Source organism: Petaurus breviceps, unplaced genomic scaffold, assembly GCF_028583685.1.
Source record: "Petaurus breviceps papuanus isolate PSGF00001 unplaced genomic scaffold, PetGlider_PUasm1.0 90925, whole genome shotgun sequence".
NCBI lineage: Eukaryota > Metazoa > Chordata > Mammalia > Diprotodontia > Petauridae > Petaurus > Petaurus breviceps.
This window is the reverse complement of record NW_027187380.1, coordinates 23,969,325-23,996,219: the sequence shown is the minus strand read 5'-3', so window position 1 is coordinate 23,996,219 and position 26,895 is coordinate 23,969,325. Positions and strand designations below refer to the sequence as shown.

The 26,895-nt window shown below is 41.3% G+C and overlaps 1 protein-coding gene across 8 annotated transcripts in view; it reads left to right on the top strand.

Moving 5' to 3' along the window:
* Positions 1 to 26,157, top strand: part of AXIN2 (axin 2) — a 46,881-nt gene extending 20,724 nt beyond the window's left edge. For 7 of the 8 annotated variants that reach the window (XM_069076584.1, XM_069076578.1, XM_069076579.1 and 4 more), the window contains exons 4-11: positions 3,012 to 3,114; positions 5,581 to 5,721; positions 6,192 to 6,682; positions 6,962 to 7,147; positions 7,430 to 7,663; positions 9,433 to 9,528; positions 11,131 to 11,298; positions 24,180 to 26,157. In XM_069076584.1, coding sequence (XP_068932685.1) covers positions 3,012 to 3,114; positions 5,581 to 5,721; positions 6,192 to 6,682; positions 6,962 to 7,147; positions 7,430 to 7,663; positions 9,433 to 9,528; positions 11,131 to 11,298; positions 24,180 to 24,306 — 1,546 coding nt within the window. In that variant the 3' untranslated portion in view covers positions 24,307 to 26,157. The remainder of the gene's footprint in view (positions 1 to 3,011; positions 3,115 to 5,580; positions 5,722 to 6,191; positions 6,683 to 6,961; positions 7,148 to 7,429; positions 7,664 to 9,432; positions 9,529 to 11,130; positions 11,299 to 24,179) is intronic. The other variant, XM_069076585.1, reaches the window with a different exon arrangement.
* The last annotated feature ends 738 nt before the right edge of the window (positions 26,158 to 26,895 follow it).

The window sequence follows — 26,895 nt, the reverse complement described above, 5'->3', positions numbered from 1 at the left end:
TGAAAAAGATAATTTCCATTCCTGGAAGGTGGGAGGCATCTTTATTATTATTATTATTTGCTTATATCTTATTTATGGATTGACTTTGGACACAAGGGAATGAAACTGAGAAAACTTCAAATATTACCTTATCTTACAAACCAGGCTTTTGATGTTGGCAAGATCACAAACTCGCTTCAGAATTGTTGCCAAATGAAGACGGGAGTGAAGGCGTGTGTGCAGGAGTCTGATATTTCAAAGCCATAGTCAAACCACATTCAGGTTAGGTCAGGCACAGCTGAGTCAAAAGGCTAAACTAATTGGCTAGACTTAAATGGCATCTGACCGAGTACACACTTCAAAACCAATGTTCCATAGAAACAGATTGACCGGGCACAAGGCTAGTTAGCTAAAATGTTTATAATTAACTCTACTATTTAGTGCCTAAAATTTGATAGTTCTTCAGCCCACAGTCTTAACTGGCCAAGAAGACAGATCAGACATTTAAGAACTAGAGAAGAAGCTGACAAGAATGTGGGGCTGTTTTGTAAGAAGATTGGCCTGGGAATTTATAGTCACATCTCCTTGGAGACTCTTCTAAAACCTATTTATTGAGTTCACAAGTTACAACCTCTGTTTTCTCCCTCACTGTCCAGCAGGAGTTACCTTAGGTTAAGCATCAAAACTGCAACAAATAGGATGATGTGGGGATTTTTAAAATCACTCATTCCTGATTCTCATAAATCTGGCAGTGACCTGATTTCTTCTCCTCCGTACTGCCCCTTTCATCCACATTCTTTTTTTTTTCTTTTCCTTCAACTGGCCTAGAGAGAAGAAAATAACACCAGAAACCAGAGTAACAAACCAGCATCTCTAATCCATGTGGTTCAGGGGAAAGAGGGTCAGATTTGGGGTCAGAGGGCATCCTGGCTCTGTCACTTCTCTGGACATAAGTTTACTCATCTGTCAAATGAAGGAGTTGGTAATAATAGGTAGCATTTACATGGCACTTTAAAGTATTTACAAAGCACCATACATAATCTCATTTGAACCTTCCAAAGATGCTGTTATTAGTATTATGTTACTATTATTATCACCGTTTACAGATGAAGAAACTGAGACTGAGAAAGATTAAGTGACTTGTCTAAGGTCACATAGCTTAGTATGTTCTGGTATAGGATTAGATCCTAACAACCCAGCTGCCCTCATGATCCTGTGATTTTATGATTTCAATGGGGGGGGGGAAGATTATGAGGCAAAAAGTGACTGTTATGGGAACTTCAAGACAGTTGTTTTGCTTTTACAAAGAGCTCTACCTAGCCAGTCATTAGATTGATAGCATGGGGTCTTCCATGTAGAAAACACATGCCCTCAGAAAGAAGCCTTTGAAACTGAAGACCAGAGAAGGGATCAATTTATCAAATTGTTTTCAGCCTGCTTCATTATTTTTAATTATAGGTTCTATTTCCCTGTTGTCCTCTTTTTCCCAACAACTTCCTATTTGCAGGATAGGATGTTGTGGTGTCTATAAGTACCACTGGAATAGGATTTCGTGAGTACTATTTTCCCATTTTTATTCTCCAGGAAGCTTCTTCTATTGCTCAGTGTTTTTCAGTTGTATCTGACTCTTTATGACTCCTTATGGGGTTTTCTTGGAAAAGATACTGGAGTGTTTTGCCATTTTGTTCTCCAGCTCATTTTACAGACAAGAAAATTGAGGTAAACAGGGTTAAGTGACTTGCCCAGGGTCCCCAGGTCACAGCCAGTAAGTTTCTGAGTCCAGATCTGAATTTGGGTCTTCCTGACTCCAGGCCCTGAATTCTCTCCACTGTACTTCCTGTGCCCCAGGAAGCTCCTAGAACCATAGTGTTAGGCCTTTTGCTAACATCCAGTTTTGCCTTGCTGATTTATAAATGAAGGAATTGAGATACAGAGAGAGATTAAGTGACTTGCAAGAAGTCACAGAAGAAGTAAATAACAGAGTCAGGATCTGAAGCTGAGTTCTTTGACTTTAAATCAGGTGTGCTTTCTACCATACTATAGTGCTATTGCAGCTTTCCTGATTCCCACTGGATACAGTGCTACATTGCATAGAGTATTAGGAAGACATGAGTTTGAATTCTGCTTCAGACACAAGCTGTGAGACCCTGGGCTTAACCCCTCTCAGTTTTTTCTTCTATGAAATGGAAATAACAACAGCCCCTGCCTGACAGGGTCATTGTGAAGATCAGATGAGATCTCGTGTAAAGCACTTACAGACCTTATTGTGCTATATGAGTGCTAGCTATTTTTTTAAATGGCAGGTAGGTGGCACAGTGGCTAGGGAGGGTATAGGGCCTGGAGTCTGGAAGATTCATCTTCCTAGGTTCAAATCCAGCCTCAGACACTTACTAGCAGTGTGACCCTGGGCAAGTCACAGCCCTATTTGCTTCAGTTTCCTCATCTGTAAAATACTCTGAAGAAGGAAATGGCAAGTATCTTTGACATAAAAACCCCAATGGGGTCACAAAGAGACATGACTGACTAACAGATTTAATAGAAAGCAAACAAAATGAACTAAGGGAAATTATTAAAGTGATTTACAAGGCGGGGAGGATTCAGAAATGACAAGGAGTTTTGATGATTAAGTTGAAAATAAGTCTGTTCATACCGTGGTATTTCTTTTCGAATGCTCTTTAAGAGAGTTTATCTCACAGTGTTACAGGAAAGAATTGGTGGTGATTGTTCACTATGGAATCATGGAATCAATCCTAGGGACTTTTTTAAGAGTTAGGAAAAATTAATCATCTGTCTGGGACAGTTAAATGTAATCTGGGCCTAAAGCAAGGGGGCAGATGAGTGAATAGACCTCAGGCAGTCTCTCCCTGTTTTAAGATTTAGGATCTCTGGTGAATTCGGTTTGGGGTATTCCAAAGATGATTGCTCTTAATTTTACTGTGGACTATGGCTTCATCAATTAGAAGCATCTTGGCGTGGTTGAAATGAGTGATTTTTTGGTATTTTGGATGCTGATTTGTTGCCTGACTTTACAGAGATGGAATCCCTCCTTACAGAATGGGAAGCAAGAAACAGCTACAGAGAGAAATGCATCGAAGTGTGAAGGCCAATGGCCAAGTTTCTCTACCTCATTTCCCGGTGAGTACTAGATTGGAGGAAAAAGAAACCGCCACATCAGCCATGTGTTGGCTGAGCATTGTGTGAAAGGAGTGGGTGGAAAGGCATTCTGCTCTGAGATCTACCCAGACTGAGGATATGAGGAGTTAGGCCTCTTGTGTGTTTGGTTGGGGAATAGGGGGAGTGTGTATGGAAGGGTAGGTTTTTTTAAGTGGTAGTAAATGATGACCAAAGCTGCAGGCCTGGGAAATGCTCAATCAACCAGTGAAGCATTAAGTGCCTACAATGTGCCAGGCCCTGTGCTAAACTCTAGAGATTAAAAAGACAAGAATGAAACAGTTCCAGGAGCCCAGGAGAACCTCAAGAGTAACTTTTTACATGATAGTGTTTCATTCTTTCACACAACAGAAGCAAGTTGCTTTTCTGCAAACAGAAACATTGGGGAGGGGATTGGTTAAAGGGTGAGACTGATGATGGACATGATCAGTAGTCTTTTTAGTGTAGAGGATCCCAACTTTTCAGTCCTGTACTTTCCTACCCTCCCCCACCCCCCCACCCCCCACCACTTATCTTTCAGTAAATCTTTCTGTATCCCTTGTGCAGTATGAAAGGAAATAAATTCTGCACTTAATACATAAGCACATAAGGAATAAAATAGAGATTAATTTCAATAGGATGATAGAGTTAACAAATATTCTCCATATTCCCTTGATAAACTTCTCATACCTTCCCTAGGGGGCATGGACTAGCTCATTTGTGGGATGAGGTTAGAGCCCTTACCCTTATTGCAGCGTAGATGTAGTATTTGAGGAAATTTGACTTTGAATGCTTGGTAAAGGACTCCCTAGCATGTCCTCATGAAACCTACTTGCTTTATTGAGAAGGTCATGACTGGATAAAACTTCTGGGTTGTCTTCTTTATTTCCAAGGCTTAGCTAGTCCTCTCTCTTACATTTTACGTTTTGTTACCCTGAGACTTTAGGGTTGGCAAGGAAGTCATTTAATCAAGAGAGGGAAAAAAGTTCTCAATTTATAGCAAATGTCTCTGTTTACAAATTCTTCTTGCTAGCTTCAGAGATTCCAGTTAGCTCAAGTTATGTTGCTTTTAGAAAATTAACACAGTGAATTGCTAATTCTACAGAGCCCTTGTGTGAAGTTGGTCCTCTGTGAAAACTGTTTACAAAGTCGGGTAAAAACTTATCTTGTCTTAAAATGAACTTTTTTCTTTAACCTACTTGTCTACACCAGCATCTCTCTTGATCTTCTCTGCCAAAGAACCCCAGAACCAACCCTGAAATCCCCCCCACCCAAATACTGTAGATAATATTCTGGCTTTGGGTGTGTGTGTGTGTGTGTGTGTGTGTGTTTATTTAAAGAAAAGTTCTATAGCCCAAGCTTGTAAATTAGATTATTTTGTCCTGGGGTGTGCAAATCGACTTTCTCCATAAGGCAGTGCTTTGATCAGGGGCTGAATAGAGCCAGCTTGTGTAAAAATGACAATTTCCAACAGAGTGGCCTTTTTCTCCCCTCACATCATTTCTCCAGCTAAGTGGTTGCTGTAGCGAGGCCTGTCTCATCTGGTGGGGAGAATGCTGGCCTTGGCAGCTTGACTTTCCGCTTCAAAAGAGAGAGGGAGAAATTAGGGGGAGAGGGTAAGGAGGGTGGGGGGCTAGGGGTGAGGGGGAGGAGACATAATAGGCAGTGGCTGGAGAACTCTGTGGTAGTGGGTGTTCTCTGTGCTTGCTTCTTTTGGCAGGCATCCTTGTTGCCTTTTTATATTCTGTACTTGATTTGGAGATGTTCCCTTTTCCCTTGACAGATCAGCTTCAGGCAGCCAGACTCAGCAGTGTTCTGCTACCAGCCTGCAGCAGCTTTCTTCATTTTCTATACAAAGAGATGGTAGGGGGGGTGGGGGGTAGAAAAAAGAGATAGATCTAGGACACTGTTGAGACAACACTACCTCAACACTACCGCCCAGTGTGCGGTCAGGAAATAAATTACCACTTCTTCTCTGATCTGGAGCAGTTTGACTCCTTTTTTCCCCCTTCCCAATCTTATTTTTTTTAATTTCCAACTCTTTCTGTTTAGACTCTACGTTTTATTCTTTGAGTTGGTTTCTCCCCTCCCCACCTCAGTGGGCTTTTTTTTTTTTTTTTTGATGTTTGACAACAGTCTTTGAAGATTTTCTACTTCAGAGTGGCTACTGATGGGCTGGTTGTACTACAGAGAGAACAAGCAGGGCTTCTCAGAGTGCGACCAACTGCTCCTGCCGAAGGCAAAAGCTGGTGGGGACGATGGCTCTCCATGAGGCCACAGCTCTGGTTCATAAAAATCCCAAGCAGCCTTTGCCTCATTGCGATCGTCTTTTCATCCAAACATGGAGATGCAGTGAGCATAGTGGGGCCAGGGTAGCTCTGGCGAAGCTGCTGCCACCGCTCACCCTGCCTGTTAAATATGGCTTGTTCTTTCCTTCTTGGTATTTTGTAGAGAACCCACCGCCTGCCTAAGGAGATGACACCCATAGAACCGGCCATTTTTGCCGCTGAGTTGATCTCCCGGCTGGAGAAGCTAAAGAAAGAACAAGAAAGTTTGGACAATCTGGAGGAGAGGCTGCAGCAGATCAAGGAGGTATGAGGCTTACTTAGTTTCTCCCCTGGTAATTCTGAGCACTCACTCTGTGTGTGTGTGTGTGTGTGTGTGTGTGTGTGTGTGTGTGTGTGTGCATGCAAGCGTGCTCGCGAGCCGGCGTGCAGGTGCTACCTACCTCCTTTCTTCTTTTCTCTCATCCCCTCCCATTCCTTGTTGCTCCCTCTCTTCACTCCACTGCCTTCCATGGGGCAAGAGGAATGATGGGAAATTGGGGTGGGAGGTGGGTATAACCAAACAATTCTTCATAGAGAATGAGTTTCCTTTTCTAGGTATGGAAGATCCTCTAGGGTTCATTCTCCCTGAGTTATATTAACTGCCCCAAGACTGAGTGTATTAGAAAGGGTATTTAAATGGGTTTCTTTAATCTCTAACCTCTTTCCCTGCCTCTCACCTATACACATTCCCTGGCTGACTGGGTATTCCTTTTTACATCTTATTGTAACTTCCAGGATGAAGAGAAAGAGGGGTCAGAGTTGCCTGTCAACACTCGGGAGGTATCAGCACAGCACCCACTTTCCTTCTTACCATCTGGAAGCTATGAAGAAGACCCCCAAGCTATCTTAGATGACCACCTGTCAAGGGTGTTGAAGACTCCTGGCTGCCAGTCCCCAGGCATGGGACGGCACAGTCCCCGTTCCCATTCCCCTGACCACCATCACCACTATCACCCCTTACTCCAACCCAGCGGTCGGCTGCCACCCCCAGCAATTGCTTCAGCTCTTTGCCCACTTGGCAAAGGCTTTGTTACAAAGCAGATGACTAAACATGTATACCACCACTACATCCACCACCACACCATTCCTAAAACCAAGGAGCAGATTGAAGTGGAGGCAGCTCAGAAGGTGCAATGCTTCTGCCTTGGGGGCAAGGATTATTATTTGTGCTCAAAATGCAAGAGTCACTCCAAGGGACCAGAGCTGGCACCAGTGGAGCATTTTAGGTAAGTGGCAGGCACACCATGGGTTCTCATTTGGGGACTATCCTCCAGGCCGAAGCCCTAGTGAACTAGATTCAGAAATTTTTCAAAAATATCACAAATTTTAGCCTACTTGGAGAGAAATTATGGTAAACCCAGATGGATGAGTACCATCCTCTTGACAATCCTCCCACACACACTGTCCCCCCAACCTTCTAGTTCCCAGTTAACAAACTCCAAGAATCCTAGAAATTAACTGTATCTCTGTGGGTGGGGGCTTGGTTCTCATTGCTTCTTTTCCAGCAGCCGAGGTAATACCTTATCAAAGCGGAATGGAAAGGTGACAGAACTATGTTTGGCCTTGTCAGCCAAGGAAGGAGTCCCTGTCGGAACAGGACTACAACTACCTGGGAATGAGGGGGACAGGTCACAGAATGTCTGGCAGTGGATGCTGGAGAGCGAGAGACAGAACAAGCACAAGCCTCATAGGTAAACACCCAGGTGGCACAGTCCAGATAGTCATTACAGAGGTATTATGGGACTAGCTAATTTATACAGTAAGCTGAAAACAAGTGGAATTGTTTGCTCCTGCCATCTTAATATTAGAAGTTGAACTGGACTATAGTAGGTTCCCCACCCCCTCACCGCTTCCCCTTTCTCTCCCCTCCCTCCTTTCCTGCTCCCCTCAGAAAAGGAATTTCTCTTGAAGTAATATTTTTGCAGTTTTAAAAAATCTAATTTCTTTTTGCTTTCTCTCTGTTTTCTTCTCAGTGCCCAGAACACAAAAAAAGCCTATCCTTTGGAGTCAGCCCAAGGAGCCATTGGTGATCGAACCACCCGCCCCCATCTCTGGGGAAGTAGCATGGGGCACTCACGTACCATACCACATACCCATCCCTTCACACAAGACTCTGGTGTGGCCCCCCTGGGTCCCCCTAACACCCTTGCTCAGCTGGAGGAGGCTTGTCGTAGGTTGGCTGAAGTGTCCAAGCCCCAAAAGCAACGGTAAGTGGAAAAAGACAATTGATTTGATAGGTTGTCTTTGCTACCAGATGGGACCTTTTGTCCAATCAAAAATACCAATCCCATTTTTATAGCACTCTGAGGTTTACAAAACACTTTACACACATGATCTTCCCAAAAAGCCTGTTAGATAATCTCTGTTATTCCCATTTTACTGATGAGGAAACTGAGGATGACGAAAGTTGAGTGATTTGCCAGGCACATAGCTATTAAGTACCCAAGACCCAGGACTTCCAGCCCTCTAGTCCAGGCCAAACTCCACCTCTCCATGCTTCCAAACAAGTGGTGCCCATGATAATCTAGCATTTATAGAGTACTTTAAGATTTTCAGAGTGCTTTTCCCCATTTGGTCCTCACAACCCTGTGAGGTGGGTAGATACTATTATAATCCCTAATGTACAGATGGGGAAACTCAGGCTAGGAAAAGTTAGGTGATTTGCCCAAGGTCACTTGGCTAGTAAATGTCTGAACTCAGATCTTCCTGACTCAGAATCTGATCCTCACTTTCTTCTCCACCACTCTGAGCCATGACTAAATTTAGTTTCTTGACAATCAGGAATCTTTGTGGGCTTAGAGCCTTTTCTCAACCTCCAAGGAAAGCCTTGGCTAACTGTCAACTCTAGTGCTAGCCAGAGTCAAACCAGCTTCTTATAGGCAGTCAGCACACAGAGCAGGTTAGCTGAAGCTTTCCCAAAGGTCAGGTTAGGGCTTAGGTGATTCCTAGGAAGTTTTCCTGCCCTAGGATTCTAAGGACAGCTTAGATGAGGATGAGTGAATGAATCATCCTGGTCAATAAGAGAATTCTATTCTTTGATAAAAATAGCTAAGCGCATTTATATGGCCCTTTAAGGTTTGGAAGCAAGTTTACATGCATTTGATCTTCACGATAACCTTAGGAGATAGGAACTATTGTTTTCGTCATCCCCATTTTACAGATGGAGAAACTAAGACTTGGGAGAAGTTTAATAACTGCCCAGGGTCAAACAACTAGCAAGTGTCTGAAGCAGATTTGAAATTGGGACTTTGATGACTCTAAATCCAGCACTCTCTCATTCCACTAGAATATCTGCCTGTCACATAATGACTGACTGCGAGGTCCATTCTGATTCCTCTTAGTGAAAGTGTAGGAGTGGCTTTTCTCCCCCAAAATCCCTAACACTAGGTAGCTCCAAGGCCTTACTGTGGTTCTCAAAAGAATTTTAGCTTCATCTCCTGGCATTTATAATCTGTGTGACCTTGAGTAAGTTTTTTTTTTTTAACTTCTCTAGGCTTCTGTTTCCTCATCTGCAAAAAAAAAAAATGAGGGGGTTGGATTAGAAGACTCTTAAAAAGTCCCTTTAGAGCTATGATCCTATAGTATGTTGGTTCTATTGTGTCTGTGGCAAACTCCGGTGTTATTTTCTAATTTGGAGTGCATTTAGAGCAAGAAGGAAAGGAAAGGGAAACAAGCATTTATTAAGCACCTACTATATTCCAGGACTTGTGCTAAGCATCTTATAAATATTATCTTCTTTGATGCCTTCCAACACCCCTAGGAGATTATTATCCCCATTTACTAGTTGAGGAAACCGAGGCAGACCCTGAAGGTGGTAAGCAAGGAAGTGTTTGAGGGCTGAATTTGAACTCGGGTCTTCCTGACTCCAGGTTCAGGCTCTAGCTACCGTACCACCTCACTGCCCTGCTATACTTTTCTGATTGTAAAATGTGGCAAGAATGGCAATAAATTGTGCATCTCTGGGTGTGTCTCCTAGGTGCTGTACGTCAAGTCAACAGAAGGATAAAAACCACGCTACTATTGGTCATGTGGGAGGTACCTCCTTCTGCAACCCTAGCCTGGCCCCAGAAGAGTAAGTGCATCGTTCTAAGTCTCTGTCTCTTTATTTTTTGTGTCATTGATTTCATGATTTCATAGCTAAAGTTTAGCTTTTCACACACTTTTTTACTTATACTATATATTCATGGGAGGAGGTAGGAGACGGAGGTAATAATCCCCAAGCTGAACCAGAAATTACTTCTTTGTCAGGCTTTATCTTTTCAGATTGTTTGGCATGTATTTCCAAGATACAAACCAATGGGGATGGGGAGCAGGTGGAATTGGATTGGAGCTAAGAGGTACTTGGGAAGTAGGAGAAAATTATCCACACACTTATGTGGATAATTGCCAAAAAGATAAGTGTGTAAGGTAGCTATTCAAGAGAGCTATAAGAGAGCACATATTGCCTCTTAAAGGGTTAGCTAGTGAAGGGTGATCTACAGCCACCATACCTGGAAAAGGCAAGCTTTGTAAGCTCAAAGAACAAAACCTTTTCCCAAATCTTCCTTCTTCTTTTAATTTACTTTCTTGCAAAGTGGACAAAGTGGACAAAGAACATTGGATTAGTTTAATTACAGGACGTCTTTTTTAACAAGAACAGTAATCTCAAGTTGTCAAAATAGAGTTTTCTTCCTTAGCCTTTTCAGCAATGACCTGATTGCATCCTTTCATTTTTAATTGATTGACCTTAAGAGGAGCAGTTTTCTTAGCATTTTTTTCCTGAGGCCACTCAAAAAAAGACTTAGTTCACAGTAATATAGTCTTCCAGATTTGCTCTCATACTCTGACCTCCTAACACTCCGATCATGTATATATATTGGGCATGGCAGCATGGCATTCACTATATTCACTGTGGTTTCTCAGTTCTGTGGCCTTATCTAGTCATCCTTGGATAGAACTTCTCTGGCCATCCAGTTTATTTTAACTTGCTCTCTCTCTCTTCAGAAGAGAAAGGAGGAGTCATATGCAATTTAAGGAATAAAAAAAAAATCCCCCTTTCTCCCCTGTGTATCCCAACCTTGCTTCCAAAAGGTTATCCAATAGAAAACATTGACCATATTCTATAGACTAATAGATAAAATAATAGATACAAATAGATATACTAATAGATGCACTTAATAGATACAATAATAGATGCAAAATAGCAGTAATATTAAACACATCCTGTAGGGACCACCATAGAAGAAAAATAATTGATAAGCAGCATTTGAAGAAAATAGTCCAAATAATCCTAAAGTAGGGGTTCTTAATGTGGGGCCTTATTTTTTAAAAATATTTTAATAATTGTATTTCAATATAAATGGTTTACTTTTAAATTTATTTTATACATTTAAAAAACATTCACCAGACTGCCATAGGGGCACCACAACACAAAAAAGGTCAAGAACCCCTATCCTCAAGAAGATGTAGATCAAAGAATGAATTACAGAAACAATAGCAGTCATCTCTTTGGAACCAGTCTCTTGACCAGAGAGAGATATGGGTTCATTCCTGACCTAGGGCATCTCTGACACTGTGCTTCCAAGAAACTCCTCAGACTCAAAGCTCTAGCTCTCTCTCTGTCTCTGCCAAGGATGCCTTCCCACCCTTCCCCTTTTCTTTTGCATTTGTTTAGTTGCATCTCATTTTATTTCAGTCACAGAGAGCCAAAGAAACTGGCAAGTGTACACTCCCTTCAAGCCAGTGAGCTGATCGTCACTTATTTTTTCTGTGGAGAAGAAATTCCATACAGGAGGATGTTGAAGGCGCAGAGTCTGACACTTGGCCACTTTAAAGAGCAGCTCAGCAAAAAGGGAAATTATAGGTAAGAATCTTGTGGCTTCTTTCTTCTTCAGGGTTTGTTTGCTTAGAACTAAGAACCAGAGTCATGAGGAATCTTCCTCAGCCTGACTCTACCCACGAAGGGTAGGGGGAGGAGGGTGGAAGTGAGGGGAGATAAACTTTAAAATGGAGGATACTGGGTTGCCAAATTTTGTGGAGATGCTTAGGTTTCCCTCTTTTCTTTCCTCTCCTTCTTTTCCCCCTAACCCTGGGAGAAATAACCACTAGAAGTAGGGAAAGGTGTTGGTAAATTTTTGTAGTTAATGGGGTTGCTTGAGCCTCATTTACCCTTTCTCTTATATGGGTAGGGATTCTAGGAGCATAGATTTAAGGCTGTAAAGGGTCTTGAGGATTAGCTTAGCCAGTCTCCTGAAATTATAGATGAGGAAACTGAGGCCTAGAAAACTTACACAGCTTACTCAGATTCAAATAGGAAGTGCGCAGTCAAAATTCAAACCTAGGACCTTTGACTCCAATCTGGAGCTTTGTATTTTATCATTCCCTTCTCTTCTCAGGAAACTATAATATTCAGCCCTACTGTAAAGCCATTTGGTGCCTGGAATGGGTCCTTTCTAAGGAATTTATATTCTTTTGTAGAAGGGAAAATGTAGTAGGTTTGGGGGAGAGGAAGACAATAGGTTACCATTTCCATTCCAAAGGAAAAATGGACTGAGGCCCTTACTCAGGAAATTGATGGAATTACCATGCCTGTAGACCAACATTTTTGCCTGATATGCCCATAGAAGTGCTTCAGCACTTTTCCTTTACTCAGAAGATCAGAGTCACATCAGGAAGGTGCACTTGTGTACTTATTAGGCAGCTGTGGGTTTTGGATAAGTCCACCTTTCCTATTCCTTTAGGCCCAAGCCCATGATTATTTTGACTTCCATATAGGAGACTTTGGTTGCCTTCTGTTAATGTTATGGAGGTATTCACAGACCCCCACAAATGTGAATGAAAATTTTTCCCACAACTTCTAAAATTAATACACAGTTCATATAGAAATTCTGACTCCTCCTTCCCCCTTGATTTATTTTCATTGTAAGGCATTCCTTTTAGTCTCAGTGTTGGCTCTTTCTTGACTAACTGTACCATTAGCTGCATAAAAATTTGTGCCTTGAAGAAGTCATCCTATTTTGGCAAAGTGCTGTTTTTATTTTTCCAGCTTCTAGCTTTATCATGCCTCTTGGCAGCAGGGTTTTAGCCGTGCCTGCCCTGTGGTGAAAATGAGACCCTCTGATCCTCTGGGCATAGGCTGGCTTTGTTGTATAGGCCCCTTCTGGCCAAAGATGGACAGAGGCACTGAAATCATGGTGGCTTCCAGACCAGGCTTACATTTTTCTTAGCAGCCATGTCCCAGACTTTCAGAGAAGCTATTGCAATGTATTCTTTACAGTATTCCATAGAATAATTCCCAAGAAACTCCATAGAATTTTCTAAAATTTGTTTCTTTTTGGAGGTAGGAGAAACATGTAAGTTATTGTTAAGCTAGATGTTTCTAGACTTAGTTGTCTCCCCTTTTACATGTAGGTGGAGACAATACCAAACAGTTATAAAAGGGATTTTAGAATGTTTCACACACACACACACACACACACACACACTTTTTTTTTTTATCTTGAACAGACATGAGGTGAAACTAATTACACAAATGTGTGCACCTCCAGGGATTCATTTTGATCTTAAGCTTTGACTTTTGGCTGGACTTTGAGTGAAACTGCAGGTGAACTTCAGGGGGAAAGGGGCCATTGGGTTCTGAGGAGCAAGCAGGGACTGGAGGAAAGACTAACCCAGCAGCTTTGGTTACATCTGGCATTGATTTCTTTTTAAGGCACACTTAATAAGCATGTCTTTGAAGCCTTTGCCTTTCATTTAATGCACAAAGACTTGCACAAATGGTTGACTCTCAAATTCTTTATTGATTGGATCAGGCTGTAACCCAGGCCCTTCAAATCTGTCTTATCTCTGCTTTCCAGTTCCAAAGTCATTTATCCAGTTCCTTCTTTGGGTTGGGTTGTTGGGGGGGAGGGGAGGGAATTGTGGACATCTCGCCCACCCCCCAAATTCTCAGTCAACCTTTTAAAAACACTATATTAAGTACTGGAAACCAGAAAACAACAAATATCAAAAACTTACAAGGAATAGGACTTGGGAGGGGGGGCTGTGGAGAGTGTGGAGTGAGGGGGAACCTGGGCCCTGTTGAGTAATCTCAACATGGCAGGAGTTCAAAAACGGAACAGTAACTCCAGACTTGCCAGATGATATTGGTGCCAGATGTCAGAAAAAAACAAAGTTTGCCACATAAAACATGTTTCGGTGGAAAAAGCCCGTTTCGGCAAGAAAATGAGGGCAGGCAACATGTTTGAAGTTGTTGGAGGGGGAGATGTTGCTGCCTTTCTCTCCTCTCCAAGATGAGGTGGCAATTATGTAAAAGATCATAGTGTATTTTCTCAGAGATGCAGAGCTTCAGACCAGATTCATAAACACCAATGAGATTTGGAGATGGGTGGAGGGCCACTGGTGAGAGAGAACTTACCCTTCTATTTAAAAGGGAGGAACAGTGACTTTATCACCCCCATTTTTAATTTTTTTTGAAAAACAGCTTTTTTTTATTGTTGTTCTGTATTTGAGAAACATCAGACTTGAACAGTTCCACATACACAGAAGTATAGGGAGATTGTACATGAAACCACAAATCCCTATTACATACAGCTTGCCTTTTTAAAAAAAAAAGAATATAATAAATTCAACACATTCATTTCAAAGCTGCCCTGTTTGTCACAGTTGTCTTCTGAACCTCCCTCTCTTCTCCTCTATACATTTTTTTAATGGTACAGTGACCCTCTTCGCTTCATTTTTTTTGCATCTGTATTGTTAGCCCCCATCTTGGTCCCAAATCTAACTCCCCAAATTAGAAGAAAAAAACCCTGTCTTGTAACAAATCCACACATTGGCTATGTCTGAATCTGTGTGTCCTAATCCACCCTTTGATGCCTCCACTTTTCTGTCAGGCACACCACCCCCATTTGTTCACTGTCTTATCTCTTGGGTTACCCCAAGGACTCTGAGTTCTCCTATGTGAAATATTTTTATGGAGTAGTGCTGTACTGATGCTCTTATTCAGCTGGAAATTCTAAAAACAAGTACCTTGACTAAATGCAGCTGTTTCTCTTTACTCAGCCTTATTTTCCTTGAAAGCATTTGGCTTGCCTTTATTAAAGGGGGGTGGGGGGCAGGAATCTTAACTGTAACTTGGGGAGAATTCATTCTTTAAAAAAAAAAAACCACAAATCCTAAGACAATAGATTATGTGTGGGGGAAAACAGCTTTTTTTCTCCCTCCCTCCCCTAGAGTATAGTGACCTTTAACCTGTCAGTGGTCTTTGTTGGTTGAAAATTACAGAGCACAAAGGGCAGCTTTTAATCTATTTGAGGGTCTCCTTTGCCAGTGATCAGATGGCAAAGTGCACTCACTTTTTGATTTCTTTGGAAGAGTGGGGAATGGGCAGCTGGAAGAAGAGTTGTTGCTGCTGTAAATGTTAGCCCTTCTACCAGAGGCTAGTCATTTGCTCATATGCAATTAAACAGCCTTAGAAGGAAGAATGGTAGAATGGGATAAAAGGAACCTTTAATCAAGGAGTTGAACAGCCTAATTCAGCATAATAGAAGGGTCCTTTAGAGTTTGATACTTGGGGAAAAGTGAGGCACTGCTAGGGGAAAAGGAAGGTGACTATATGTGTAATGGCTCCATTTCTGAGCAACCCTAAGTAAAGGGAGTATGTTACCGCCTAACATCTACTGTTTATCTGTGATTGCGGTAACTTAAATACCTTTGTATGACCATTGGAGATGGCATTCAAGGAGAGTAAATACAATTTCTGTACATACATGCAGTCAGGTTAATAATAGGAATCTTCATATAATGTCCTTTCCAGGAACTTTAGAAATGATTCAGTCCAACCTCCTCATTTTATAGATGAGAAAACTGAAGTGACCCTTGAGGAGGGACGTGACACTGCAAGTTAGTGCCAGAACTCCTAGTATTAGATCTAGTGAGGCAATATTGTACGCTGGGAAGAGCATTGGAATTTGGAGGATGTAGGTTCAAATCCCAGCTCTATCACTCAGTTAGATGTGACATTGGACAAGTCACACTTGGGGCTTGAGTTTCCTCATCTGTAAAATAGGCAGTTTGAACTAGGTGACTTCTAAGGTCCCTTCCAGTATAAAAGCATCTCGACTCAGACTTTTTGTAGAAAAGCTAAAGATGCTTCTGATTCTGGTCCCTTTTAGGATATCCTCCCAGCTGGGGGGTTATTCCGAATACCTTTAGGGCATCCTTCTAGCTGGGGTGGGGAGTGGCATTGATCTTATCCTTTATAAAAATCTTTAAATTCTATTTTAAAAATCTGTGTCAGGTGACTTAATTTTGGGAATTGTTTTCTTCTTAAAAACAAACCAAAAAATGTTTTAGGCAGATATTGCCACTAACTATGAGTTTGCAGTTCCCAAGATGAGCTTTTTAAATCTAGGAATTTCATTCCTTCTCTCGCTATTGTTCATATTCTGCTTCTTAGTGCTGTTGCCCCATCTGTGGTCGCCATCATAAATTGGCTATTGGCTGAAGTTTATACAATGCATATACTAGTGTATTCTTTTAAGACATTTTTGTCTCAGTGAGACAAGATCCCATTATTCTTCCACCCCACATCCCCTTCCACAAACTCCCCACCTTTGCTGTTAGCTTCATCAAGCACTAAGCGCCTTCTTTGTGTGCCAGGCTCTATGCTAGGTGCTGGAAATAAAAAGTGAAAATTGTCTCAGGTCTCAAGGTACTAAGCTAAGACAAATCTCTCTCTTTGTGTGTGCTTGTGTATATATACAGGATTATCAGAGTCTTCTCTGTCATTTATTGGTCACCCCTCAGCCTTGTTATGTTTGTTGCCATCATTCTTAGTTCTAGGATAATTCTAGGGCCATGTTTGGATTTTTTTTTTTCATTAATCAACTCAGGGCTCCCATCCCAGTTTACTAGGTATTACTTAATAAACCAAAGAAGATACTTATATCTTTCCTTATATGAACACCCATAATCTCCCAAGATTAAATTGTTATTGAAATTTCCAGCTATATAATTTATAAACAATATAATCAATAACAACACAAAACATAAATAGCTATTTGCCATATTTTAGCTTTGAGAAAGGTCATACGCAGAGTCACCCCTAATTTTTACTGCAACTGCCAATGACTTACTTCTAGAAACATAATTCCACTTTTCAGTTCACCCATAGATTAGATAGTTCCATCAAGAAAGATCTTTTCATGTTCTTTCTCTCTGTCTTCTCTCTAGCTGTGAAAGGAAAATTCTCTTTTTTTTTCTCCCAAGCAGTGATTTCCACAATATCCTTTTAACTCAAAGCCACAGTTACTAGGTCCTCTGAAGGAAAAGGTTTTGAAAGGGATGTGACATGTACATATATATACACACAAACACACAAAATATGTATAAAAAGTGATTGTAAATAGAAAGCGATAGCAGCTTGTGTATCTGGAAAGGGCTTGTGGAGAGTGGAACAGGAGCTGAGTCTTGAAGGAAACTACAGATTCTGAGTGACGGAAAAAGGAGGTGGTGGAGGACAGCCAACAGGAAAGGATGGAGGTGAGAGGGGTGCTGCATATGAGGCTGTTTTTAGATTTGTACTTTTAAGAAAATCAATTTGGCAGATGTGCAAAGGCTAGATTGGAGAGGTGAGAGACCTTGGCAGGGTGACCAGTTGGGCTATTGTAATAGTCCAGCTGAGAGGAGATGAGGGCTTGGCCCAGGGGGTTGGGGGAGGGAAAAAGGGAGGGGTTGGCTATAAGTGCAGAGAAGAGGTTGTATGCTACATATATCATGGGAAAAAAAATGGTGAGATTTGACAGGTTGTGGGGTCAGTAGAATGAGGAGTTGTGTATAACACAAAGGTTTCAAAACTGATTAAAAAGATGGTGGTACCTCCCGGCAACTAGATTGTGCAGTGGATAGAGTTCTGGGCCTGAACTCAAGAAGACTCATCTTCTTGAATTTAGATCCTACTTCAGATACTTCTTAGCTGTATGACCCTGGACAAGTTGTTAACCCTATTTGCCTCAGTTTCCTTATCTGCAAAATGAGCTGGAGAAGGAAAGACAAATCACTCCAGTATTTTTGCCAGGAAAACCCCAAAGAGGTTCATGAAGAGTCAGATACAGCTGAAAAGTGACTAACAGTGATAACACCCCAGACAAAAATACGAAGGTTTAGAAGAAGAGTGGTTTTGAGGGAAAGATAAAGTTAAGTTTTACACATGCTGAGTTTGAGATGTCTATGGGCCATGCAATTCAAAGTGTCCGGTAGGCAGTTGGTGATATGGGAGTGGAGCTCAGTCTCAGAAGGGAATCTAGGATTAGAAATAGAGATCTGGGAGTCATCAGCATAGAAAGGATAATTAAACCCATATGAAGTGTTGAGGTCATACCCATACCCACCCACTTCAACCCTACCCTTCCATTGGGGCATCCACTCTTGATCTTCTTGAGTGCCTTCTGGAATCTCTAACCTGCTCTGCGTGCAACCCCCTCCTTGATAATAAATTCCCTTTCATTTTAGAACTTTTTGTCTCATATTTCTTCCATCCTCTAGTACTTACTGAGACCAGGATTCTGGTTGCCACTGTATCCTTGACCATCCTTACCTGATAGTGGTTGTATTTCTCTTATATCCTCATATGCCACTTCCTTGTTTTCTCATCAGCTTCCCCTAGAATGGGTGTCAGGATACACCTTTATCCCCATTGCCACTTCCAGACTCTTCTGCTGCTGCCGCCATCACTCAGTATCATCTCTTACTTTAAGGTTCATTCTATCCAAATCTATCATTCAACTTTCTCATTGCCTAACTCAGTCTTCCCCTCTACCTAAGTACTTGTCTTCAGCATATGTATTGATTTTCCCTCATTCTGAAATCTCCCATTCTATGAGTCTACCAAATGCCTATAACCTTTTCCATCATTCCACCTCGCACAGAGGGATGGTATACTAGATCTCCCCTTTGTGTGGAATTCCATTTCCATGGTCAAGAACTCTTAAATTCCTTCACCTGAATATAATATCCTATCACTCTTTCTTTATGCCTTACTCTTCCTGAAGCCTATTCTTTGCCTTCCCTGTGATCTTTATTTCCTCCAACTCTTAGCACTTTCCACACTATCCCCCTTGTTTTGACAATACTTTCTTCCCTTCCCAGTCTCCTTTTGGTGCAGCAATTCAACTCTACAATGCTCTCTCTTCTCATCCATTGCTCTTTTGTACTATCGCCATTAACAACTTGCCAAATGGGGATCCTGAATACTTCTGTAATCCACCTCTTCCACTGCTGTTGCTGAATGGCAATGGTGGAAGTCATGTGAGTGAACTGGATTCACCACAGATTTGTTATCTAATCTGAACTGGACCTTCAGTGAAACAAGGCAGGTTTTTTTAATTCCTTCCTAATTGAGTCTCAGTACCCATAGTGTCCATTACATATTATCTCTGATCTCGCCACTGAACAGCTCATCTCATAATTTATGATGAAAATACAGATCTGTGAACCTTCATCTTTTTCCCCCTTCTTATTCCACAACTTTTTTTATATATCATCCCTCTTTTGCTCCAGTCTGATAAAGAGGTGACTCTTCTCATCAAGCCCAGACATTGGAATCTATGTGGTGACAGGACAGAGTTAAGGATGATCCTGAGATTATACTTAGAATGACGGTGGTACCCTCAACAGTAATAGAGGAAGTCTGGAAGTAGTACGTGTATACTGGAACCTATCACCTCCCATCTTATCCTACTCAGAGTCCTCATTGTAAACCTCCCCTCTATCTAGTCTCCATTTTTTTTCTCCTTTCTAAGATTTCCTATCCTGCTGCCTACAAATATGTCCAGAATATTTCCTATCCTTAAAAAACTCTTACCAGATCCCACCATCTCCACTAGCTATTGTCTTCTTTCTTTTCTCAGCCAGCGTCCTAGAAAAAGTCATCAGTACCTGGTGACACTAACTTCCTTTCTTTTCACTCTCTTCTGTACCCTCAGCAGTGGCTTTCTTCCTCATCACTCTACTGAAATTGCTTCTCTTGAAAGTTATTAGTGATCTCTTTTTTTTCTTTTTCATATTATTTTTTATTTCAATAGTTTATTTTTTTTTCAAATGCTTTATTAACTTCTGATTTACATCATTCATTTCCGCCAGATTTTGAGTTACAAATTTTCTCCCCATTTTTCCCCTACCCAACTGCCCCAAAATAGCAGTCACACAGGATATCCCCTCCTCCAGTCTGCTCTCTCCCATATCTTTTCCCATACCCCCTTTTGACTTTTCCAGTGGATCTCTGTGCCCCAGTGCCTATATATCTTATTTCCCAATTACATGTAAAATAGTATTAATAATAGTGTGTGTATATATATATGTATATATATATTTGAGTATTTGATTTTAAAACATTGAATTCCAGATTCATTCCCTTCCTCCCTTGTCTCCCACCCTGGGAAGATAAGAAGTCCAGTATAGGTTGTACATGTGTGGCTAATGCAAAACAATAACATAGTAGATATATTGTAAAAGACTGACTATATTTCCCTCCCTCCTATCCCACCTCCCACTTGTTCTATTCTCTACTTTGATCCCATCCCTTTTCAAAAGTGGGTTCTTCCAACTTCCCTCCCCCCCCCAGCCTACCCTCCCTTCCATCATCCCCCCTCTCATCCTCTTCCCCCCCTACTCTCCTGGAGGGTGATACCCTATTTAGTGTGTATTTCATTCCCTCCTCAAGCCAAATTCAGTGGGAATAAGGTTGACCCATTCCCTTTTGTCTTCCTATTCTTCCCCTCCATTGTAACCATATTCCCTTGCCTCTTCTATATGAGAGAGTTTACCCCATTCTGTCTCTCCCCATCTCCTCTCATTATATTCCTCTCTCATCTCTCAATTTCACCTTTTAAGTATCATCCCTTCCTATTAAATTGGCCCTGTGCCCTCTATCTATGTATACCTGTAAACATATATATATAAATATATATATATACACACATTCATATATGTATTCATATGCCCATATACCCTCATATATAAACATTTATATTTATATTCCCTTCAACTACTGAGAAAAGTTTCATAAGTTACAATTATTGTTTTTCCATGTAGGAATGTTAATAGTTCAACTTTGATAAGTTCCTTATGATTTCTTTTCCCTGTTTACCTTCTCAAGCTTCTCTTGCTTCTTGTGTCTGAATGTCAAATTTTCTATTCAACTCTGGTTTTTCCATCAAGAATGCTTGAAAGTCCTCTATTCCACTGAATGACCATATTTTCCCCTGAAACATGATACTCAGTTTTGCTGGGTAGGTGACTCTTGGTTTTAATCCCAGCTCCTTTGACCTCCAGAATATTATATTCCAAGCCCTTCAATCCCTCAGTGTAGAAGCTGCCAGATCCTGGGTTATCCTGATTGTGTTTCCGCAATATTCAAATTGCTTCTTCCTGGGTGCTTGTAATATTTTCTCCTTGATTTGGGAGTTCCAGAACCTGGCTATAATATTCCTAGGAGTTTTCTTATGGGGATCTTTTTCAGGAGGTGATCAGTGGATTCTTTCAACCTCTATTTTGCCCTCTGGTACTAAAACATCAGGGCAGTTTTCTTTGAGAATTTCTTGGAGGATGATTTCTAGGTTCTTACTTTGATCATGGCATTCAGGTAGTCCAGTAATTTTTAAATTATCTCTCCTGGATCTATTTTCTAGGTCAGTGGTTTTTCCCATGAGATACTTCACATTGCCTTCTATTCTTTCATTTGTTTGGATCTGTTTAACAGCATCTTGATTTCTCATAAAGCTATTAGCTTCCATTTGCTCCAGTCTAAATCTGAAGGAATGATTCTCCTCATTGAGCTTTTGAGATTCTTTTTCCATCTGGCAAATTTGGCTTTTTAAGGCATTCTTCTCCTCATTGCCTTTTTCAGCCTCTTTTGCCATTTGAGTTAGTCTATTTTTTAAGGTGTAAGTTTTCTCAGTCAGGCTGTTGACTCTCATTTCATAATTTTCTTGCATCATTCTCATTTCTCTTCCCAATTTTTCCTACACTTCTCTTATCTGCTTCTTAAGGTCCTCTGTGGCCTGTAACCAGCTTATATTTTCCTTTAAAGCTTTTGGTGCAGAAGTTCTGACTTCACTGTCTCCCTCCTGTTCCATGTTTTGCTCCTTTTTGTCCCCAAAATAGGAGTCTAATGTTGGAATCTTCTCTCTGCTTTGTTTCCTTTGCCTGGTCATGTCGCCCTTCAGTCACTTGACCCCTGGGCTTTTTGCCACAGTAGGACTCTGCCACCAGACAGGGGAGCTTTTGTCCCAAGCGCTGAGGTTTTCTCAGCTGCTGGAGGTATTAGATGGGTGCCCTCTCTGAGGTCTCCACATGCTCTGGCAAGCTGGACACACAACTCCAGGACCTCCACCCTAGACTGCAATCCAGATCCAAGCAGGTTAAAGCAAGAGCGATTGCCCCTCAGACTGGTGCTTGGTCCCCCTACACTGCAGCCCAGGAGCTGAAGCTGCCATGCGCACTGGCTGGCTGTGCCAGCATCTCAGTGGCTTCTCACCACGGGGAGAAAAAGCCACATTCTCCCACTTACTGGGTCCCAAAGTCCAGACTGCACTGACCTCTCACTTTGTCCTCCACATCTATGTGTTGATAAATCTGGAAACGGCCACAGCTGCTGCTGATCTGGAGTCCCTCTGGCCCTTGGCTGGTCAGGCCCGCCCTGGGGCTAAAGCCTTGGCTTGGGGCTGGGCTCAGCTCCCAGAGTGCTGAGCTGGCTGATTCCTGCCGGGCTGTCCTCAGTGGGAGGTTAGCTTCTCTGTGTCATTTTGTGGGTTCTGCAGCTCCAAAGTTTGTTTAGAGTCCCCTTTTTACATGGATTGGGGAAGGTGGAAGCCAGAGCATGGGGGAGGTCCTGCTTCTACTCAGCCATCTTGACTCCGCCCAACCCAGTGATCTCTTAATAGCCAAATCTAATGGCCTCTTTTTCATCCTGATCTCTCATGATCCCTCAACAACATTTGGCACTGTTGATCACTCTCTCCTAAACACTTCCAGTTGGGGTTAAGTGACTTGCCCAAGGTCACACAGCTAGTTAAGTGTCAAGTGTCTAAGGTCAGATTTGAACTCAGGTCCTTCTGATTTCAGGAATTTATTCATTGCACCACTTAGCTGCCCCTAGACACTCTTTTTTCTGGGTTTTTGTGACAGTACTCTTCCTGCTCTCCTGCATGTCTGATCCTTTTCAGCTTCCTTCGCTAACTCATTATCTACATAAGTCACCTAACTATGGATATTCCCCAAGGCTCTATTCTGGGTCTTCTTTCTATGTTCTTACTTGGTGACCTCATCAATTCCTGTGGGTTTAATTATCTCTGCAAATAACTCCCAGATCTATAACATATATTCTTATTGCTCAAATCCTGCCTATTAGAGATTTCAACCTTGATATCCTGAAGGCATCTCAAACTCATTGTCTTTCCCTTTAAACTGCCCCATTTTCCAGACTTCTCTATCACTGTTGAAGGTAACCACCATCCTTCCAATATAACTTTGGTGTCATCCTTCACTTTTCCATTTCACTATGCCAACATGTCCAATCAGTTGCCAAATCTTGTCATTTTTATCTCCACAACGTGAATAGCCTATACCCCCATTTTTATATTTACACTTTCTATTTCAGCCCCTCACCTCTTGCCTGGACTGTTGTGATAGCCTGCTAATTGATCTACTAATTCTCTAGTTTCTCCCCACTCTATTCCATCCTCTACCCCAGCTACTGAAATGATTTTCCTGACATAGAGTAAGCTACTTAGTACCTATTCAGTAAATTCTAGTGGCTCCCTCTTACCTTTAGAATAAACTATAAACCTTCATTCATTTAAAGTTCTTCACAAACTGCTCCCATCCTACTTTTCCAGATTTATATATTACTACCCTCATATACCCTATGGTTCAGCTAGATCAGACTATTTATCGCAGATGGCCCTCTGCCTCTTTCTGCCTTTGTAATGACTGTCCCCTATGCCTTAAATGTATTCTATTTCTTAGAATCTTGGGTTTCATTCAAAATTCAGCCCTATTACTTTGTTCTACATGAGATCTTTTCCGGGTCTACCCAGCTGCTAATGTCTTCCTCTACAATGTTATGGTGTATATTTCATGTGTATTTTGTCTATGCCTCTATATCTTTATGTAATTACCCCTATTAGAATGTAAACTCCTTGTGGGCAAGGATTGTGACTTTTTTTCCCCCTTTAATCTCTAGTACTTAGCATAGTTTCTGCCACATGTTAATAAGTGTTTGCTGGATTGAGGGGTATTGTAGAAAGAGTAGTAGATTTGGAATGAAAGGCCTGGGCTAAAATCCCAGCTCTGCCACTTTACTAACTATATAACCTTTGGTAAGTCACTTAAATCAGGGATGCTTAAACTTAAGATTTCAAGATGTCTGTGAAATTGGATGGGGGAAATGACATCTTAATTTTCACTAACCTCTAACTGAAATTCAGCATTTGCTTCAATTATGAGTTTAAGTAAAATTATTTTGAGAAGTAATCCATAGGATTCACTCCACTACCAAAGAGGTCCATAAGAGTTGAGAATTCCAGACTTAAAGTCTTTAGGGCTTTTTAGTATCCTCATGTGTGAAATGAAATTGGATTACACATTTCTCCAAAGACCTATCCTGCTCTAAATCCTATAGTGCTGTGTATCTCCAAAATGCCCTTTCATTGAATACTTTTGTGTGTGTGTGTGTTTTCTTTTCAGGTATTATTTCAAAAAAGCAAGTGATGAATTTGACTGTGGGGCTGTTTTTGAAGAAATTTGGGAAGATGATACAATACTCCCAATGTACGAAGGAAGGATTCTGGGGAAAGTAGAAAGAATTGATTAATTTTTATTTTGGTGGTGGTTGGGTGGTAATGGAAACAACTTTTTGCATCTGTTTCTTAAGAACTGTTGAAACAAAACTAAAGATACCTGTCTTGGAAATGACAAAAAAGATACTTTGAAGGAAAATTGGATTAATGAAGAAGAAAGAAATCTAGGAAGACTTGGCAAGTCAGCCTTCATTATTCACTGGGTACGGAAATAAGAAAAAGCCCTGAACTATTTACTAAAAATATGACCACTTTTGGCTATTGAAGCTGCAAACCATTTTTGAGAGACTTCCTTATATCTCACTTCCTAGAGATCTGAAATCCATAAACTAAGAAAAACTGTATAGCTTCCCTGAACAGGAATCCTTACTGATATTTATTGATCCTGGTATTTCCTTTTACATCCAGTTAATGGATATGCTGCTTTAACAGTGAAGAGGGGAAAGAGGAACTTTGTTCTTCAATTGTTTTATTCAAATGTAGGAGTTTAGCTAGGAGTGAATTAATGATTTCTATCATTAAAAGGAATTATTCTTTGCCTGGTATTTCTCTAAGTGAAGTTAGGTTGTTTTTATGGTGCCCTATGGTAGAGTGGAGAGAGAGCTGGCCTCAAAGCCAGGCAGATCTGGGTTCCAGTCCTGACTCCGATACCCTGGCTGTGTGACCTCAGGCAAGCCACTTAACCTGTCAGTGCCACAGGCAGCCCTCTAAGACTTTAAGCTGCAGAGAAGATGTTAGCCTGCTTTGGTAAAGGAAGTTCCTCACTTAGGAGTTCTCTGTACCAATGAAATCACAGGTTCAGTCCCTATTACTTTCCCTGTACTATTAATACACATAAAAATTAGTGAATTAAAAAAAATCTATGCTGCTCTAACTTGTGATAAAGATCTTAATGTTTAAATATGATACATTATCACTGTAACACAAGAACAGTATTTGATTGGAGAATTTGTGTAGCATGGGTACTGTGAGGATCTTACAGCTGAGATCCCTAGTACGGTTAGTGCCCACTTCCCTAGTTGGATGGTCTGAGTGATCTTCCCCATGAGATTCTGTGTACTTCCTGCCCCCCACCCCCACCCCATCCAGAGGACCTAGTCATATACAGGATAAAATAAGCGCATGCCATGTAGCTAGCTCATGTAGGAGGTGATTTTAGCATGCCCTTTATTAAAAGTGCAGTGTCTTCAAGACCTTCAGGTCCAGGGGAAGATTCAGACTTTTATTGAAGTGTTCACTCCCCTTTCTGTCCCAGCTGTGAGCCTCACTCTTCCCCTGTACTCCCCTGCCCCTACCCTCCCCCCTTCCCCCACTACAGACCTCAGAGGAAACTGCACCGAAATTCAGAAATGGGTCTTTCACACATCCCTGCATCACCTCATCCCTGCAGCCCCTCAGATAAAAAGGGTGGATGCAAACCCAGAAGCAGCACCTCCTTCCCCAAGAATCCTTCATTTTGATGTTTCAGTTTTTCGTGTTAAGTTAATGTGTGCATTATGTTTGTCATTACTACCTTGTACTGTAAGTCTGTATATATTGTATGGTGAAAGATTATTAATACACTATCTCTAGTGTTTGAAATGGAATCAGTACAGTACCTGTGCCTGCATGGTGGGTTATACCGTGTATCGCCCTATATTGAGGGCTCAACTTTCCCTTGTTTTTTGAAAGGGGTTTATGTATAAATATATTTTATGCCTTTTTATTACAAGTCTTATACTCATGACTTTTGCCATGGCGTTTTGTTCTACTTACATTGTAAATTATGCATTATAAAGAGTTTCATTTAAGGAAAATTACTTGGTACGATAATTATTGTAATTAAGAGATGTAGCCTTTATTAAAGTTTTATATTTTTCAAATTAGCATTGTGTCTAAATTCTTGGTGGGAGGGAAGGAACATCCTAATTTTCAAAATATTTATTCTTCATATCCTGCTATTTGGCTATTGTTATCCTATGGTCTTAGCAGGTTGAGTTTATCTTGCAATTATATTAGATCTGTGTGGTCAGCTTTACTCTGATACATCTGTGATCTCATCAGTGTCATATGAACTCCCTTCAGCAACTCAGATTGAGCTGTTGTCCATGTCTTAGAAGCCTTCCATGGTGGGGAGGTCGGGGTACAACATTCTGAAGTCCTCTGACAGAAAGGGTGTGGGATTCAACATTCTACAGGCCTTCCTTTAGATACTAACATGTGCCGGGCATTGTGCTAAGCACACTAATTTCACTTTATCCACTCTCCTGGGAAGTAAGTGTTATTATTTTCCCCATATTATAGGTGAAGAAACTAAGGCAAATAGGTTAAGTGACTTGTTTAAGATCACATGGCTAGTAAGTGTCTGAGGCTGGATTTGAACTTGGATCTTCCTGACTCCAGGCTCACTGTTTTATCCATTGTACCACCTAGCTGCTTTATTTCTAACATTGCCTAGACACCAGAAAACATAGGCTGACCCATTAGTGAACCCTAATCTTCAATGATACAACTGGCCCACTTTCTTTTTAAGTCATACATCTTTCTGAAGGCATCTGTTATCCAACTTTATGGGTAATGTGTTACAGGAATCCCTGGTTTCCTTTAAGACAGCCCAAGTGCCA